This window comes from Asterias rubens, chromosome 5, assembly GCF_902459465.1.
Source record: "Asterias rubens chromosome 5, eAstRub1.3, whole genome shotgun sequence".
In the NCBI taxonomy this organism is placed as follows: Eukaryota; Metazoa; Echinodermata; class Asteroidea; order Forcipulatida; family Asteriidae; genus Asterias; species Asterias rubens.
Window position 1 is genome coordinate 8655378 of NC_047066.1, and position 18640 is coordinate 8674017.

An 18640-nucleotide genomic window follows, 5' to 3' on the forward strand; every position below is an offset into this window, starting at 1 on the left:
TAACGCAGCAAACAGCCGTAGATAGAGCGCGATCTCAAGATGACAACAGTCTAAAAATAGCACATGGTCCACATAAGAAAAAATGACGTAAGGTTCAAAGGTCGAAGTCATTTCACTATCAAACAACGCATGTATGAGTGGGTGCTTTTTCTCTGTGTGTAGCTGTACGTTTTCTCTGTGTAGCCGGACCGTATAGGGGATGTACCACGTACTACGCCGCATGTACACAGTAATGGCAGTCTTCCGCTTGTTTCGCGTCAAACTTTCTGGTGTTTTTACACACGGAATACTGCGATTTGAAAGGATTTTACAAAAGAATTTAGGTACAGAAGGTATCTGTTGATAATAGAGGCATTCATTTTCATTTCTCAAGGTATGTTGTGATTATTTTCAACCACTTTTCGTAGCTTTGTTTTCCTGTCGGACGACAGTTAAGTTGAGAAAACTTGTGTGCACAACTTTCCACGTAAACAAACCTTCACTTGATACGCAAACAATGTTTTCAAATTTTTGTTGATCTCTCTTGTTTCCAACCTGAAAGCTTGAATTTTGTGAGACAAACAAAGGAACTGTGAAAATCATCCAGAAGATAATTCCATCCTCTACAAAATAAACTCAACTTGTTATCCGACGATTTCTGGATAGGGCCGGAAATCAATTGAATTTTCCTGGTGCACTAAGGAGCGTGTGACATTATGTTTAATGTTGCGTGTGTGCTAAAGGGTTAATCCGTGTAGAAGACTTTTTGACAAGGGTCGCCAATTACATGAATCAAAGGTAGGAAGGGCTATACAAACGTAAAAGAACATTTGAAATTTATAAACAAAAAGTGGTTTCCGAGTGACAATCACACAATCGTCATTCCTCTTAAACAAATTTATGGTTCTTTGGAGGACACAAGATAAAACGAAACGATGTCTGGCTTTTCTAAAATGTACAATTTGTAAAACATTGTTCAACTGTACAGTCTGCTATTGACAAACCCAACTATTGAAATTAAAATAACTAAGTAGATTTGAGGCACTGTACACAATAAAACAAAATGTTTTTCCAAGTTGTGTGTACACTTTTGTGAGAGAGAGTTGTGGTTTCTACCTGTTTTGTCCGTGCGTTTGGCAGAGCGAGGATGTTTGCGCTTCACTTTCGTGTAAATTTTTTTAAATGGGGATTTTTGTAAAAGAGACCAAGTCCACACATTGGGAGAACAAAGAGAAGTCCTTGATTGACGGGGTCGACAACCAAGTGTAGGTAAGTATTACACCAAAGTGAAAACCTGAGAACAAGAGGCTTTTAAAGGCAGTGGACACTATTGGTAATTACTCAAAATATTTTTTGGTATAAAAACTTTCTTGGTTACAAGTAATGGAGAGCTGTTAATAGTATAAAACATTGTGAGAAGTGGCTCCCTCTGAAGTAACGTAGTTTTTGAGAAAAAATTATTTTTTCCACAAATTTGATTTCGAGACCTCAGATTTAGAATTTGAGGTCTCGAAATCAAGCATCTAAACGCACAAGACTTTGTGTAACAAGGGTGTTTTTTATTTCATTCATATCTCGCAACTTCGACACCAATTGAGCTCAAATTTTCACAGGTTTGTTATTTTATGCATATGTTTAAATACACCAAGTGAGAAGACTGGTCTTTGACAATTACCAATAGTGTCCACTGTCTTTAACTGTATTGATATTAGATAAAGATCTTACTTGTGGAAGAGCACAGTGCCCACAGGATTCGTCCAGGCCCCTTCTTTCTTCTCGGCGCTGGGTGCAAACCCAAATGACACGGAGGGTCCTGCCTCATCAGCCAAGTCACCATTGGAACAGATTTCCAGCTCCCAGTAAAAGGACGGTGCCTGTTGGAAGGAAATAGAATATGACCAATTAAACAAATAAATGTTCTGACCCGGGTGTGTAACAGTTCAGGGCATAATTTTGGCTGTGCTTACCATGGAATTCTGCGCTTATAGAATCACTTATGTTTTACTTTACAGAGAGCTGTAAGCGCAACATTCTGTGTGACTGCAAGCCAGGGCACAATTTTATTTTTTGTTTTTAAGCAAAATTATGAATAAGGTTAACGAATAAAACACCATTTCGTATGTACCATCTGTGAATGGTATCCTGCTTATTTTTGAAGCAGCTTTATGAAATTGGGCACTGGGATTTGATTTCCTTAACTTAGCAGATTTGAAAGAGTGAGAACCACCATAAGGTTGCTTTAACAAAGGGCTTTCGCCGATTCAAAAAACTTCAAGCAACTGCGTTAATCCTCTTGCGCAACATTTACTGCGTAAGTATTTACTGGGACATTCTCTCCTCTATGGACTGCCTAATAATCAAATTTACCGCTTGTCTCGCCTTCAAAATATTGCCGCCAGAATTGTAACCCGGTCCAACACTAGAGTACACATCACAGCTATCCTACAAGATCTACATTGGCTACCCATTAAGGACAGAATCATCTTCAAGATCCTCGTGTATGTCTATCGCTCATCAAAAGGCACTTTACCACCATATCTCTCAGAAGAACTCCAACCCCATATTTCCAACCGCCAGTCTATGCGATCTAATAACAAACATCTTTTTGAGGAAACCCCTGGCCAAAACATCATGGGGTGAAAGATCATTTACTTCCGCTGCCCCTTCATTGTGGAAAGACTTGCCGGATCATGTCAAACTTTCTCCATCAATAGCTTTGTTCAAAACGTCCCTCAAGACCCATCTAATAAGGACTTCATAACTTATTCCCATTTATTGTGTCACTGCGCCATGGGCATCTTTAGATGGATACCGGCGCATTATAAATGCCCATTATTATTATGATTATTATTAAGTCTTCGCATGCTGTACACAAAAAATCTAGCACAAGTGGGACTTAGACAGCTGCGCCAAGTTTGGTGAAATCAGCTGCAGGAGGGCGCAGTTCAAGGTACATACTTGGTGTGGAACAGGCTGGGTGGCGTAACACATGACCCCCCTCGGCAAACCACTCCCGGCGTTGTTATCTCCTAGGAAGGTTACGGCCGTCTGGTTGTGGGAGAAGAGGCAGGCACGGGGCGGGGGGAAACTACGGCTCGGGTTCCAACCGATATCTTGAGACTGTTGGGGTAACAACAATTTTGAAAAAAAATAATTTCACTTACTGTTTTTTTCCCCTCAAATGGAAAGTTTTAAACCTAAAATGGATGAATATTATTTTGGTTTTACAAAACACAACAAAATAAAACTGATCTTTCGTCACTGGGCATGCCCAGTGGTCTAGTGGTCAGACATCTGCTTTTGAATGAAGGGGGGTCATGGGTTCTAACCACACCAAAGTACTATAGCCTGTGGATATTTGGTTGCCACGCATCGATTTATGGTAAAACCAAAATCGTATATTATATCCTGATGCAATTTTCACATCTATTAAAGCCATCGGACACTTTCGGTACAGAATTTTTTTTTAAAGTTCACAGATTTACAAATAACTTACGGGGTTTACAGAAGGTAATGGTGAAAGACTTCTCTAGAAATACTGTTCCATGAAATGCTTTACTTTTAGAGAAAACATTAAAACAATATCAATTCTCGGCATTTATTTCAAACACATGTCATGACGCGGCGAAACATGCGGAAACAAGGATGGGTTTTCCCGTTATTTTCTCCCGACTCCGATGACAGATTGAGCCTGCATTTACACAGGTTTGTTATTTTATGTAGAAGTTGTGATACATGAAGTGTGGGCCTTGGACAATACTGTTTACCGAAAGTGTCCAATGGCTTTAAATACAGGCATGATATTTGGTCCTTGGTAAAAAAAAAATAGGAACACTTTATCAAGTACAAGGGCTGACCTACAATGTACATATACAATGTACACAAGGAGCAGGCTATAATAGACTCATCAGGCCATAGAAGATTTTTCTAAAGGGCAACAAAATCGACAATAGGAAGAATATCATTCCTGTAAATAGAATGGACAACTTTTCAAAAAACAGGAATGCATGCTATAAGAAGCCACTATTAATCACATACCATGCGGGACAAGTTCTTTGCTGGTGGTGGTGGTGGTCGAGCACAGTCTCTGTACAGCATGCGAAGACGCTGGCATTGGGCCTCTACTACTGATACTCTCTCCCCTAGTGGTACAGAAAAACATCCAAAGTTTAAAACACCACAGACGTAATTAGTTGTTATTTTAACTTTACACTGATTTGTGTAAAGCCAAAAACATGTATTAAGTAGATTTCTGTGGAAATAAATCCATAATACTTTTGTTTTTGTTTTTCCTCATTAACTAAGATTGAAATCCATTGGAACTGATTCTGAAAACAATGTCTTTTAATATACAATGACCTAGTAGTGTGCAGAAGTACATTAATAAATGAAAAGACAAGTAACATTCAACTTCATGTCTTCAAACATTTTTATTTGAACATTTTATACACTTTTTCCTGGCACTCAATTTTGTAAAACCACAAAAAATTGTAAGTTTCATTAAAATAGGAATAACGAAAAAAAAAACCCCAAAACCCTGAGATTTCAGAACTTTTTTGTTGATCACGGAGGGCAACTCAACAAGTTTTTTGTTGGTTCCTTTGCATGATATGATAAGCACTTGACGATATACCTGAGCTACACTGTTGAGCCAACGACTTGAGCACCTCAACAGGTAGAGAAGACTGCTTGACAAACTCAGTGGCAAATGAGGGCTCCCTCATGTGTAGAGATAACACGGCACATGCTCTGTAAAAAACAAAAACAAACAATTCTTATGTTTAGTCAGCCAATGGGTACAAGTTGCAGCAGAGGTTGCCCTAAGCTCGGCTGGATAGACAATGTCACAAAGTTTTCATTTTTTTTTAATGCACGTCGCCAGACACACAAGGCCTGTAGGCCACTTCAAGGTGTGGGCTACAATTATTTTTTTACAGAGGCCGTTGCCACCTACTCCTAGGGCTGAAACAAGGTTACCCCTTTTACAATCCATACGGATGTAGGCTTGGGTATCATCAGTCGGAAGCCTGGCCGGTAGAGCAGAAAGCACTACCTCCCCAATTTTACGTAGCAAGGTTCACGACTGGGATTTGAACACACACTCTGCTGATCAAACACCAGAGCTTGAATCCAGTGCTCTTAACCGCTCGGCCATGACACGCCACACGCCAGTTGAGGCAGCCGAGGATGCAAGTTTATGTCGAATGACATAAAGTAAGGGTGACCTCAGTCCGCCATAACACCCACGCCACGATGCATTTCTTAAGAAGGTTCCTTTTGTGGAAAAGTGTGCCTGAAAGATTTGGTAATGAGCCCACCTTGACTTCATTCACTTCTAGTTGTTGGTTTTAAAAGACATTGATTTGATTTGTTGCTTTGATACTATTTTTGTGCTTTTTTTCTCTGCTTTTGTTCAGAGGTGGTTATAATTGTTGCTGTTGCTTTTCATGGGGTTTGCTCTTGTATGCTTTTTCCTCCATTAGTGTCGTATTGCTTTTTTCAACTCGGCCTCCAGACAGCACAGTGTTTTCATACTGATAGGGCTACCATGTATAAATAACACAAAGGCAATCAGATTTTGGAGCCTAGATCTAACTAGATCAGCACATGCAGCAGATGCCCTTACATGTTACAAACACAACAGTTTTCAGGTTGAAAAACAAAGAGATGCTTACCTAGATCTGATCTCGGCCAGGACTCTACACGATGCCATAGCCAGGCAGCTTCCGTCACCCACGGCGGGTAAGGTCGCGGTGAGGGGGGACATTCCTCGTTCGTTCCTGGGTAGCAAGAGGCTGTGTAGAGCAGACACCACACGCTCTGTCATGGAGAGCTGCTGGAGAGGTATGGTCTGGTAGAGAGGACGGAGGGAAAAAAACATACATTACAGTAGCAGGTCAAGTGTAGGTTTAGTATGGTGTCTTGGCCGAGTGGTTTAGAATATCGAATTCAAGATCTGGGCCCAATTTTATAGAGCTGCTAAGCACAAAAATTTGTTTAGCATGAAATTTCTTCCTTGATAAAAATAGGATTACCAACAAAATTTCCATTTGTTGCATATTGCTTGTTACTGGTATTCAGCTGATGTTTTCTGAATCCTGAAAATCGTCTGGAAATTTTGTTGGTAATCCTGTTTTTATCGAGGCAAAAATTTCATGCTAAGCAAATTTTTGTGCTTAGCAGCTCTATGAAATTGGGCCCTGGTGGTTAAGTCATCGGTGTGTGGGCTCCGGTTCTGGTCGTGACATCTGTGTCCTTGAGTAGGATGCTTTTCTACAATTGCTTCTTGTCACCCAGGTGTATAAATGGGTACCTGCGAGGGTAGAGGTTGATATTGTGTATGAGTAAGCAACTAGCGCCATACAGCAGCTCAAGGCTGAATACTCTACAGGGAGCTGACAAAGATTAAAGAAATGTTATTGGCCCAATACGCCTCTCTTAATATTCATGCATGATGTCATAATTCTTACCCAAAATGAGGCTATACTAGGCGCAAGTCTGCCACCACTTGCAGTGGCAGCCCCTACAGACGATGTGTTTTGGCAGCCAGCTAGAAAGTACACGCAATCTTACTATGACTACGCGTCTTTATGCCCGGCCAAACATGACGTGTACAGTGTTTGGTCAACAGAGGGCGGTTTGAGTGTAAACATTGGTCACATCGTCTATAGCCTCCTTTTTTTGTTAGAATTGTGAAGTACTTCATGCATAAATATGAAGAAAGGCGTATGACCAGGGTACTAATGTAAAGCGCATTGATCCTGGTCATGACAATTGTGTCCTTTGTCAAGGCCTTTTACTATATCACACAGGAGCAAACAGCTACCTACAAGAGTTGATGTCAATGATTTTTTAGCGACCTGCACGCCACTTTGACTGCATACTCCAAAGGAGTTGAGAAGGTTTTAGGAATACTAAAAGGCCAAATGCTGGCGTCCTGGGTTTGAATCCTACCTAAGTAGCCTGTTGGTTTTCCCTTGGATGGACTTGACACTGGGAAAACACTGAGTTAATGACAGTAGTGTTTATCACAGTGCTTATCACTGTAAGGGGTTAACAGATTTTTGGGGTGCGATATCTAAAAAATTTGAAATGTTTTAAATAAATTGTTCACAGGTTATTTTTATTGTATATGTCTACATTTGTATAGGATTCAAACAATGAAACAATTCCAATTACCAAATGTATGGACCCTTTAACTTCCCCCCCCCCCCCCCCCCTGAATACCAACCTGGCTGCTTGGTGGTTGAAGCCTAGACAGCGGGACCTCCAGCGTGTTATTAGCACGCGGGATGCACATCTCCTTAGTGATGTTAAACTCCACTGTAGCTACGGACTGGGGCTCTGATATGCTGATCACATGACCCAAGAGGGGTCGCGACCCTTCACCTGTGACCTAGGAAGACGAGGGGAATGGAAAGAGGTGAAAATATGCAGCACTTCAAAAAACAAAAATGTTCCTTTTTCAGAAAGTTTTCTCAGAGAGGTTTGCGTCAACACTATGTGAGAATCTCTTTTGGGAAGCGTTGGTTCTGAAAAGAACTGGGCACATTTTCATAGAGCTGCTAAGCACGAAAATTTGCTGAGCATGAAATTTCTTCCCTTATAAAGACAGGATTACCAGCCAAATTTCCATTTGTTACATAGTGCTTGTTACTGGTATTCAGCTTTTGTTTGCTTGTCCTGAAAATCACATGGAAATTTGGTTGGTAAACCTGTTTTTATCAAGGAAGAAATTTCATGCTAAGCAAATTGTCGTGCTTAGCAGCTCTATGAAATTGGGCCCAGGTAATTAAAAACCACACTATTAAAAAGAGATTTTCAAATGTAATGGTGGTGCCTCAAACTTCTACCATGCAAAGTTTCAAATCCTAATAAAAAAACTACCCGGTAGGATTCCACGTTTATGGATTTTGACTTGTTATCCGTGGGATTTTCTCCTTGACAAGTAAAAAAAAGTTTTCTAACAATGTGAAAATCTCTTTTGAGTAGTGCTGGTTCTGAATACAAAATCAAAAATATAAATTTTTGTTTACCTGGGCCCAATTTCATGGGCTCTGCTAACCGTAAGCACGGAATAGGCGCTTACGGAAGTAGGGAATTATGTGCTTAAGGCAAGCGTATTTCACGGGTTAGCGGCGAATTTGGGCTTCTGCGCGTGCGTACTCCACTTTACTAGGCACTACGCTTACAAGGCTAGCGCACAAATTCGGCGCTTGCACGTAAGCGGGGAATCGTGATCGTAAGCGCAGAATTCAGCGGTAAGCAGAGCCATGAAATTGGGCCCAGATGTTATCATACTGATTACAAATTTTCAATTTAAAAGAAAGAAAAAATTTAAATATGCAGAAGGAAGATCAAAACAACAAACGCGTAAACACCACGGCAAACTGACCTGCACTTTGGATCCGACCTTCACACTCTCCTTGAAGCCTCCAAGAGCGCAAAATGCTGCCACCACTTGACGACATATGGACATGAGTCTAGTAACGGCCTCTCCCTGGGACTGAGCGTTCAGCAGAGAGAGATGGGTGGCTTGCTGGGAGGTCAGTTGGGAGACCAGGGTCAGAGCATGGGACAGCACCTATATAAAAATTAAACAAACAAGTAAACAAACATGACGAAACAAATGAAAAACAAACAAACAACTCACTTTTCAAATGAACAAAATTTCTAGTAAATTTTTTTGTTTCAAACTAACCAGTGTTGAAGTTGTGTTGTAACATGCTGCGAAGCTTCCAGATAGTTATAAATAAGTGTTGTTTTTTTTAGCCTGTGGGAAAGATTCATTTATACCACAGGTCCTTTTGGTTGGTAAGTTGTTTGCAACAGCTAATTCTATTTTCTCATAGTTATAAATACAATCCTCTACCATTTGTTCATCAATTTGGAAATAACATTGACAACACGAGGTAAAGAGTACATCTGGCAGGATTCTCCTAGGTGCTTAAAGGGAAGGTACACGTTTGGTAATTACTCAAAACAAACATTAACTTAAAAACTGACTTGGTAACGACCCTTGGAGAGCTGTTGATAGTATAAAACATTGTGAAAAACAGCTCCCTCTGAAGTACTGTAGTTTTTAGAAAGAGGTAATTTCTCACTAAAATAATAAAAGACTTTCAGCTAAAAGTCTTTTATTCCTATCTGAAAGTACGCAAATTCTTCCAACAAAGGTGTTTTTTCTTTCATCATTTTCTCGCAACTTCGATGACCGATTGAGCCCAAATTTTCACAGGTTTGTTATTTTATGCACATGATGGGTTACACCAAGTGAGAAGACTGGTCTTTGACAATTACCAAACGTGTACCTTCCCTTTAAGCACAAAATAAAGCTTAGAACAAAAAAATATTATGCTTAACAGAGTAAGAATACCAGCCAAGCTATTATGCAACAATTTGTGACTGGTATCCTGCTCATTTCTGCTTCGCAAAGACAAGTAATATTTTCTGCTTAGTTTTAGTTTTATTAGACTTTACACTGGCATACAAATATACAAATCGATAAATAAAGTGACAAATAAATCAATAAATAAAGCTTACGTAGCTCTTTGAAATTGAGCCCTGGACTGCACTCAATAATTAATTTATAATAGATGTTATAATTAATTTGACTCACTCGTTCCACAGCGGATGCCCAGATGAGGGCGGTGTGCGTCTCAGGAGCCGTCAGTAAGCTGTGTAGAAGTGCGATGACCTCCGACGCCATGCTGTTGGCAACATGGCCGCTGATGAACGGCCGGACTGGATCAGTTCTGAAAATTGTGAAACCGTGAAATTGAAAAGTTTGAAACTAATAAGTGGCTTTAAGGAGTTAACCTTTTCAAGAAGAAGTTAATTTTAATGATCAAATTTATAAATTGTATATTATGACAAATTCTTTTTGAGTTATTCGCTTGAACAGCACTCTTTTTTGTTTTAGCCATAATGACCTTGACAGTTGGCCTGGGGTCCAAAAACTATAGGGTTCTGGAAAATCCCTAGACCAATCTAAACACCAAGTTTTGAGTTGATGTGCAAAGTCCAGATATGGTCAATGATTGCACACAAACATGCATGCATATAAGTGGCTACAAGTATAAAGTATCAAAGCGTTGCGCTAACCAGCAAAAAGTAGAATAATGAAGCCATTACACTATGTCACTACTATTACGTCATTTGCTACCAAAGTGGTCCTGTAGCATGCACTGCAGTTGGTTGCCTCCAAGTTGCTGGCAAAAGCAAGCTTATGCCCTAGAGGCGCAAGGCCCTAAAGGCGCGATGCTAAAATCAAGGTCCTAAGGCATGCGGTCCAGTGTAAATTTCAAGCCCAGCCCTCACCTTGCCAGCTCTGCATTCTTCTCTCTGCACACCACCTCCGTGGCTACCTTCTTCTTCTCTTTGCCGTTCTCGTTGACTGATTCTCCGTTACTCTCCACAGGGGGTCCTGTGCTGACGACGAGACCACCCTGGGCCCACTTGCCTGCTTTACGGATCGCGGCGTTGGCGTCTTCAGTGAAGACTTCAGCTTTACCGTACTGCGAAAGGAAATATCAGAATATTATTACTATTATTTATTCGGCATAACAAAAAGAACAATACAAAATACAGGAATAACAAAACACAGCAAGGACAATAAGCCATCTTGAGATATAGTGGACTCATTATTATTATAATACTATTCATTGCTGCTTTCAGTAATCTTGGCTTTCTTAGATGTTTTTTTAAGCTTTAAGATCTTTTGTTTAAAGCTTTGAGGTAATGACAGAATGTATGTCAACATTTGTCATGCCCCCCTTCCCGCCCCCCCCCCCCCCCCAAATAAAAAAGATGCAAACCTTTTTCCTCATGAGAAAGCGAGTGACGCAGACAAATCAAAATGGACAAAATCCACAAAAAAATATAGCAGAAGGACATTTTTAGTTTGAAGAAAAAGCAGGGCATGAGGTCACTCGGCTCTTTTTCTTTGAAGAATACCTCAAATTAGTAAATGAAGGTGTTTACATAAAACTGAAAATTTATTAAAGAGAGTTCAATTTGTTTTTACCCTTACATCGATGTGTATTAAGCACTGAATATTCAGTACTTTCCCTAGTTCTATGAAAACAATTCCACAGGCAAACTTACCCGGTTGGGATTCGAACCAACAACCTTTGAATTGCTAGAGCAGATATCTGACCACTAGACCACCAAGCTAGCCCATTGGCTAAAGGCAGTTTGAATCCTGTAAGCAGCGGGTCGGCATCAATTTAATAGGTTTCTGAACTCAAAAAAAGTACACAGTATACAATGCTTAACACACTGGGCGCAAGGGTAAAAACAAATTTTAATCTCTATCCCCGATGCAAAACTATCAAAACTATTTAAGAGAGCTTGTGAGTAAAGATAAAAAGCCGAACCTTTGTCATTTCTCTGTCCATTCGTACCACTCTCTCCATGTTGACTCCGCTACCGAGTCTGAAGGGTCTGCCATCAGAACTGCTAGTTTCAAAGGTTCAAGGGTGGACAAAACAAAAGTTGAAACATACCTTTTTTGAAACTAGTTAGCTTTAGAGATGTGATTGTACTAAAACCGACTTTTGAAGCATTCTTCGCTATTGAAGCAACTCACTCCATGGTTCTCCAAATTTAAGAGAATTTGCGACCTCTAAGTAACCACAGAGGGAAAGCGACCTACATACATGCATATGCTGTGCTCTCAAAAGTATAATTAAATTCGATGGATATTTTTTGTGTTTTGTCGACAATAACACTTAAGCAAACACAAAACAAACAACAATGAGTATGAAACAAAAATAATGAAATGTTGATGCCAGATAATTTAACAGTAATACAATGTTTTGAAATTTCAGATAATAACTACAGAAATTACCGTACCAGTCAACTTGCAGGGAAAAAGGTTAAGCATAATGCTTTTGTGCATTTTCCTGTTACAGACAAGGACTTGGACACACCAAGGAAAAAAAAAAAAAAAAAAACGAAAACAAAGAAACAAAAACAAACAATGACACAGACCAGACTAATCAATATGAACAATTATCAACACAACAGTCTTTGTACAATTAGTGTACATATTACAATGTCTACACATACATATTCATATAAAACACAGCATGGCCTTGTGAAGGGGTCGCTGAGACATAATATCAAACGTTCGTACCTCAGAAGAGGCTGAATGACCTCATGAGAAGACTGATCCTCTCTCTTGTGGATAAACACTGAGATGCGGCCGTCCTGTGCTTCGGACTCCTCCCCTTTATCTCTGTCACCATTAGAGGGCGCTGTGGCCTGACTACCATCGGCGTTGACTGAGGATGGATTTTCCAAAGATGCGGTGGTCTGACAACCTTGGTATGAAAGGAGATATGGTGAATGTACGGGGAACTAAGAGTGGTTGGGAGTTGAATAAAGGCTCCATCCTGGCCCAAATGCTTAGGCCACACATTCCCAATGTTACAATAAATATTTCCTGTCCACTTCCCCCTGACAATAAACATTCTCTCCCCCCCCCAGTAAACGGGCATTACATCAAAAAGCATTAAAAAACAATAGATCAAAAGTACTGAAATAAAACAGTAAAAGAATTATGCCATTGGATCTTTTTCGATGTTGATTAATATGCACTGGAAGGGTATTGAATACAAAGGGCAATTTGAATGTGAATGAAGAGACTGGTATTTTTTCTCCACTCACATGAGGACTCTATCTATTAAAAAAAGAGTACACCACAAAATTGAATGTGACATTTTCCTTCCTCTTGAAGATTATCGTTTTAGTATTTCTTTTTACTCCTCTTTTTTTTAAGACAGTTTTTACTTTTGCCTTTCCCTGGACTACTTTTGCTTGTTATAATTATTGTATTGTCCAAAGAATTAAAATAAAAGTAAAATTAATAAAACAACAGCTGTTTTGAATATTTCTTTTTCATATTCCCACCACAACTACCTACCAGGTACAACGTAATCTCCAAGCTTAGCCAACAGCAAGCTGGCAATCTTAGCCGGCGGATCGTTCAACTGTTCCTCTCCTTCACCCTCCATCCCCTCGTCCGCCCCTCTCAGCAGAGTGGACACTTCCTGGCCCCAATAGGGAAGCTGCACGCTGGCACAGTCCTCTGCGCTCATGAGGGGGAGGGCAACCCGGCACAGCTGCAGGATGATGAGGACTAGTTTGGGGGAGGGACGCTGGTCTAGGAGAAGGGAGAGGAGCTTGGAGACACAGGCTGGCTGGCTCAGGATGGCCTTACCCATTCGGCTCCTAAGGGGAATATTTCAAACATCAGAATAGCATCTCTTATTTGTATTAATTCATAAAACGGTTTAAAATTAATGGGTTATACATGTACGCTTACTTTTTTAATGTAAAAATGCCTTGATACTAAGCCAATGCTACGTATACACAGTACATGTATTTCACAGTAATTTACATAGTCTGTAGGTAGGTACTGAATTTTGAATGGTGTAGGAAGTTAAAACTCAAGATGCATTCCTTTTTTTTAAATTTTTAAAAAATTTTTTTTATATGTTAGCCCCAGACACTATCCTGGGAGAGAAATTGACATCCCTTGTGTTGGTCGGATTATGTGTTATCTTAAAATTCCCAAAAGTTCCCTGTCACACCAGCAGTCAAGGTACTGGCCATTTTGAAAATAAACAAAAAAAACATTGAGTAGCGTGTGTTTATCATACACTCACATCGACGTGTACTTCATATTCACCGTTCGTACAACGCTCATCTTACAAAATGTCTCCTAGCGGTCCTGTTGTGTTTGTGCACGCAGCATCACCAGTGCGCCCTCTAGTGCCTATGAACAACTCTTTGGTTTGAGATGTGTTTAAAATTGAGAACAAAAACATTACCTTGAGAGTTCGTTGAGTAAACTCAAGACCTCTTGCAGAGCCTCACTTCCAGCTGCTTCGTTCCCGCTAGACTCAGTGGCTCGAGCCAGATGATTGGTCAGTAGGCTGGACACCTGACGGGCCAGGCCGGCGTAACCCAAAGCATCATGGGATGTCTCGTCTGCCTCCCAGGATACGCAGCGACTGGCAAGTACCTGTTTGGGCAAACATCATTACTGCGTAAATTGAGGGCGTTCTTTTCATTTCAAAGCTTCAAAGGCATACAATGTATGGATGTGAATATAACCAGACATGCAACTTCAAATTGAAGAAAAAAAGAGGAAATGGTCAATCACAATTTTCAGTATTTTTCAATTTTCTAAGGCACTGTTTTGAAAAGAAAAAGAGGAAATCAGCTTATTATCAGTTGCAAGCCTGTGTTTTTACACGTTCTTCCCTTGTTTATCACAACAGCAATATATCTGTACTTTTCTTTTCACAAATAACTTTTTGAGTCAGGATGTTTTGCCATTGAAGGCCAGTGCAGTTGCCTGTCAAACATAGCCAACGACTTTTAAAACTGGAATCCAGCCCAGGCTAGGGCGGACACACGTTGTTTAGTGGTCTTAAAATTGACACAGAAATGATTGAGCTAACCTGGAATCCTTTCCAGGCTAGGGTGAACATACGTTGTTTAGTGGAGTGTGGTTTTAAAATTGACTCAGAAATGATTGAGCTAACCTGGAATCCAGCCCAGACTAGGGCGGACACACGTTGTTTAGTGGTCTGTCATTCTAAAATTGACTCAGAAATGATTGAGCTAACCTGGAATCCAGCCCAGGCTAGGGCGGACACACGTTGTTTAGTAGTCTGTGATTCAGACGATCCTCCACCACTACCAGAGCTACCACCCCCTGATCCTAGACTGCAGAGTTGATCTAACACCTGGACGAGGCCGCTGTCAACTAGACACTGCTCCTCTCTCCTGCAAATAGGGTCAAAATAAAGTGTACACAAATTAATGATACAAGCTGAGTGAAAAGAATTGAACGCATGGGTTTAATGCCAATGTGCGGCCAAATAAATAATATGGCCATTCGTGGCTGGGAGGTTTCTTCACAGACTTTTAACTCTGTGATAAATGTAAATTCTGTCCTGAGCCAATATGGCTCTTCAGGCAGGTGTTTATATCTCGTTTCATTGGCATTAATCAACTGAGAATATTTCAATTCCCCCTGGGCAGGATGCCAGTCAATCCTTTATATTTCTTCTGGAGATGAGCAGAGTGCACCGTTCAAAATTATGAGACTCAGCTCTATTTCTTCTCAGAACCACAACTTCTCACAAACAATATTTAGGTTAAACAAAGAAAACTTAACTAGAGCTGGACTTGAACCTGTGACCTCCACATTAACACGCCGATGCTCTACCAACTGGGCCCAATTTCATAGAGCTGCTCAAGCACAAAATTTTGCTTAAGCAAAAAAATTCTTGCTAAATAAAATCAGATTACCTGCCAAGACTCCACTCAATTGGTATAACAAGTAAACAACATCTAAATACCAGTCACATGCAATGTATATTGCATGAAATTTAGGCCAGTAACATGTGTAAAATAAGCGAGCTTTTTTCGTGCTTTAGCAAACTTTTTGCTTAAGCAGCTCTATGAAATTGGCCCCTGAGCTATTGGTCCTTTGTTAGCGATCTCCGTATTTTGTCAATATCTTTGTTCAGGGTGCTGGTCAGAAACTATACAACCATCACACCCGATCAGTTTCACTTGATGTGTCTTTACTTGTTCAAAGATATTCACACAGCCCTAAGACCTACTCAGTTCTCACTTCAATTGATGACCCAATTTAAGTTGGTAACCCCACCTTACCTTGTGTATGGGATAGTGCAGAGAAGCCCTATGCTGTTTGCACACGCCACGGGGTGGGCACCAGCTAAGGTCACCACAGAGGTCATCGTTTCAGAGAAAGTTTGTTGAACTTCATCCACCATACCTCCACAGGCCAGCTCATCGACTCTGCCAAGGCAATAAAAACACAATTTAATTTTGAAAAGAAAAGAAGAAAAAAAAGATACTCATCGCCTGAAGACACATAATTCTGAAAAGCTCTCTGCAAATACATGTATAATGACCATTGTTAGTTGCATCATGATGCAACTTGCTCTCTAATCCTACCCTTTCATGTCTCCCTGCATTGTTGTCGAACAATACTTTTACCACTTTTATGGTCCAGTAACCCTTCCTTTCATTCTAAACATCCTTTGTCCTCGCCACTCCACTCCTATTGGTTCATAGCCACCAATATTGTTTCTGAAATAGGAACTTTGATTGGCTGCTATTTTCCCGCTTCTTTCTGGATCCTTTCCTTAATCCCTTTCCCCCTCTCTTTTTCTATAAATGGATATGTATTTGTTTGTACTTGTTTTATGCCTCTGAAGAAGGTCCGGATTGGATCGAAAGCTAAGGCCATCTACCCTATTCATTATAATGATAAAACACAATACATTTTTTATAACCAAGTGTTTGGTGTATTAAAGGGTGTGATACATGTTGAGTGTCTTTTTAGGTGGATTTTGGTGATATATAAATACTACTTATTATCATTTTACAGTGTGGTAAGAAAAAACAAAATCATTGACAAATTTCAGTCTGAAAGCTTACTGATTATGAAAGCATACTATAACCAATTTTTTATGTGAAATATTTCAATCTGAAATGAAGTCATACTCGAGAAAAAACCTATCTGACAACCTTTAAAAAAACGTTACAACTGATTTTGGTTGCTGTAAAGACAATGTGTTTACATGCTGAACATTGTCCATTGTTTTGTCACTATTTATTATTATTATTATTAAAGAGTGAAGCCCCTCCCACTTTACCTGGGTCCATTTTGAATGACAGCCGTGACAGCAGCGAGTAGATGCATGGCTCCGCCCACTTTGCTCGCAGCGAGCAGTAGTTGCTTGATGTGTACGAGGGCTTGCTTGCGTGTGTTTCCTCGTCGCCAACGCACTCTGGCTGCTGATAGGAAGCTCTCCAGAGACACCTGAAAATAATCCAAGCATGCGACTTGAGAATCAAAACAAAACAAGTTCTACAACCCAGGCTTGCGCTTAAACTTTTTGTAAAATAGCTAAACAGGCTAGTACACTGTGTATTGTAATTTCCCCTTGGAAGTTTTAGTTGCCCCTGTTTTAAACATGTACTTGCTTTTGCTGTCCCTCGCAAATCTCAAGCAAATTGCTTGTATTTTGTTGTGTACTGTTTTTAAGGCAAATATAACAATAATAAATATCAGCGATCACAATCAGTTCAATGGTCAAACAAGGTTTGTTCACACACTCAAAAATTATTTTTCTTTTTAAAAAATTGTGTTGTTTATATATAAAAAGGAAAAATTTAAGAATTTTAAGCAAATAGGATGCACAGTTCAGTAGCCCACAGGGCAGGTTGTGAAGTGGTTTTTACTCTCCTAAAGCAGTTCTTACAAGACACTGTAGGGGGGGGGGGCTAGTGTTAAGGATCTGCCCTGTTCACCTAACCTAGTTAGTCATAACACCAACCAGAAAGCCACTATTTCATTCATAAAACTAAATTTACCTTTGCAATGAAGAATAAAAGCTTGCAAAAAAGCTACAACTTCCCTCTTAAAAGAAACACCCAAAACACTTCCCCCAAAAACAAAACCTGACAGGTTAGCTTGCAGGTGGTGAGCAAGTACTTACAGCTTGTTCCGGGTTGGTGCCGATAAATGAAAAGAATTCATCCAGTAGGATGGCATGAGCTCGTTTGTCTGTCTGTTTAATGTCGCTCTGAGCTAGCTCCTGAAGCAGAGACAATGGCCCTTTCCTTCTAGATTGCCATCTTGATCTGAAGGAAAAAAACAGTTATTGAAGATTATTTTAAATAATGGCAAACCATGACATTCTCCCTCAGTCCTTATTGCAAAATGGTTTTGACATAAACAACCGCTGTTGATGCATTTTTCTGAAACTAAAGCACATATTTTTTTTAATTTATAAAATTGATTTGTAATTCTTGATGTTTCTCTGTAATTTGTAACAAATCTTTTGTTAAAAAAAATCCCGTTTTTTAAACACAATTCAGCCTTTTGCTGCTTAGTTTGAATGTTTTTCAAACAACAGAAAGCTTTCGTTTAAAGGCCAATTTTACGCAGTCTGTTATCACCTTGAAGAAATTGTCTTACTTAATTGAAATCTCTTTAATAAAATAAAAAAATCATGGAGATCAGCCAATAAATTTCTAAGTACAAACAAACTAAATTGTATTGACTTTTAGGCTTCTCTTTAAAAGAAGTGACTTTGTATGTGGCTGCAGTGACTGTGCTTAAAGCACTTTAAAGCAGTTCGGCCATCTTAAACACAATCTACATACCTGCTGCTCTTAGCCGAATCCTTGCCTAGTTCCTTGCCTCCTTCTAGCTCCATAGGTAGAGATACACTGCGAGTGAATGGTGGGCTTGGAGGGGCAACTGACTGATCGACAAACACTAGACCTGACAAAATACAAATAAAATTTTATAATAAAAAAAAGGTCATTTCTACTATCCTTCTATTGAGGGTTTGTAGCATGTGGACCACATTGGTAGTTGTCAAAGACAAATAATTTTATGTGACCAACATATATGTGAAACAACAAACATGTATACATCTGAGCTGAATCGATCATTGGAGTCACAAGAATACAGTGAAAAAAGGAAAAAAACAAAACAACAAAAACAAAGAAGTTTTCACCGTTTTAGAACATAAACTTTTCATAGTGACTCTTATTTGGGAAAATGAGTGGATCACAAACTGAATGTGACCTCGGA

At 39.7% G+C, this 18640-nt stretch overlaps 1 protein-coding gene across 1 annotated transcript in view; it reads right to left on the bottom strand.

Moving 5' to 3' along the window:
- The window catches only part of LOC117290432 (probable E3 ubiquitin-protein ligase HECTD4), a 71942-nt gene that overhangs the window by 34735 nt on the left and 18567 nt on the right, over window positions 1–18640 (bottom strand). The window contains 18 exon segments of the mRNA XM_033771843.1: window positions 1705–1853; window positions 2938–3099; window positions 4018–4121; window positions 4613–4728; window positions 5655–5830; window positions 7211–7375; window positions 8375–8563; window positions 9599–9734; window positions 10300–10496; window positions 11358–11436; window positions 12119–12305; window positions 12908–13215; window positions 13818–14011; window positions 14622–14781; window positions 15679–15825; window positions 16689–16855; window positions 17535–17679; window positions 18205–18325. Coding sequence (XP_033627734.1) covers window positions 1705–1853; window positions 2938–3099; window positions 4018–4121; window positions 4613–4728; window positions 5655–5830; window positions 7211–7375; window positions 8375–8563; window positions 9599–9734; window positions 10300–10496; window positions 11358–11436; window positions 12119–12305; window positions 12908–13215; window positions 13818–14011; window positions 14622–14781; window positions 15679–15825; window positions 16689–16855; window positions 17535–17679; window positions 18205–18325 — 2902 coding nt within the window.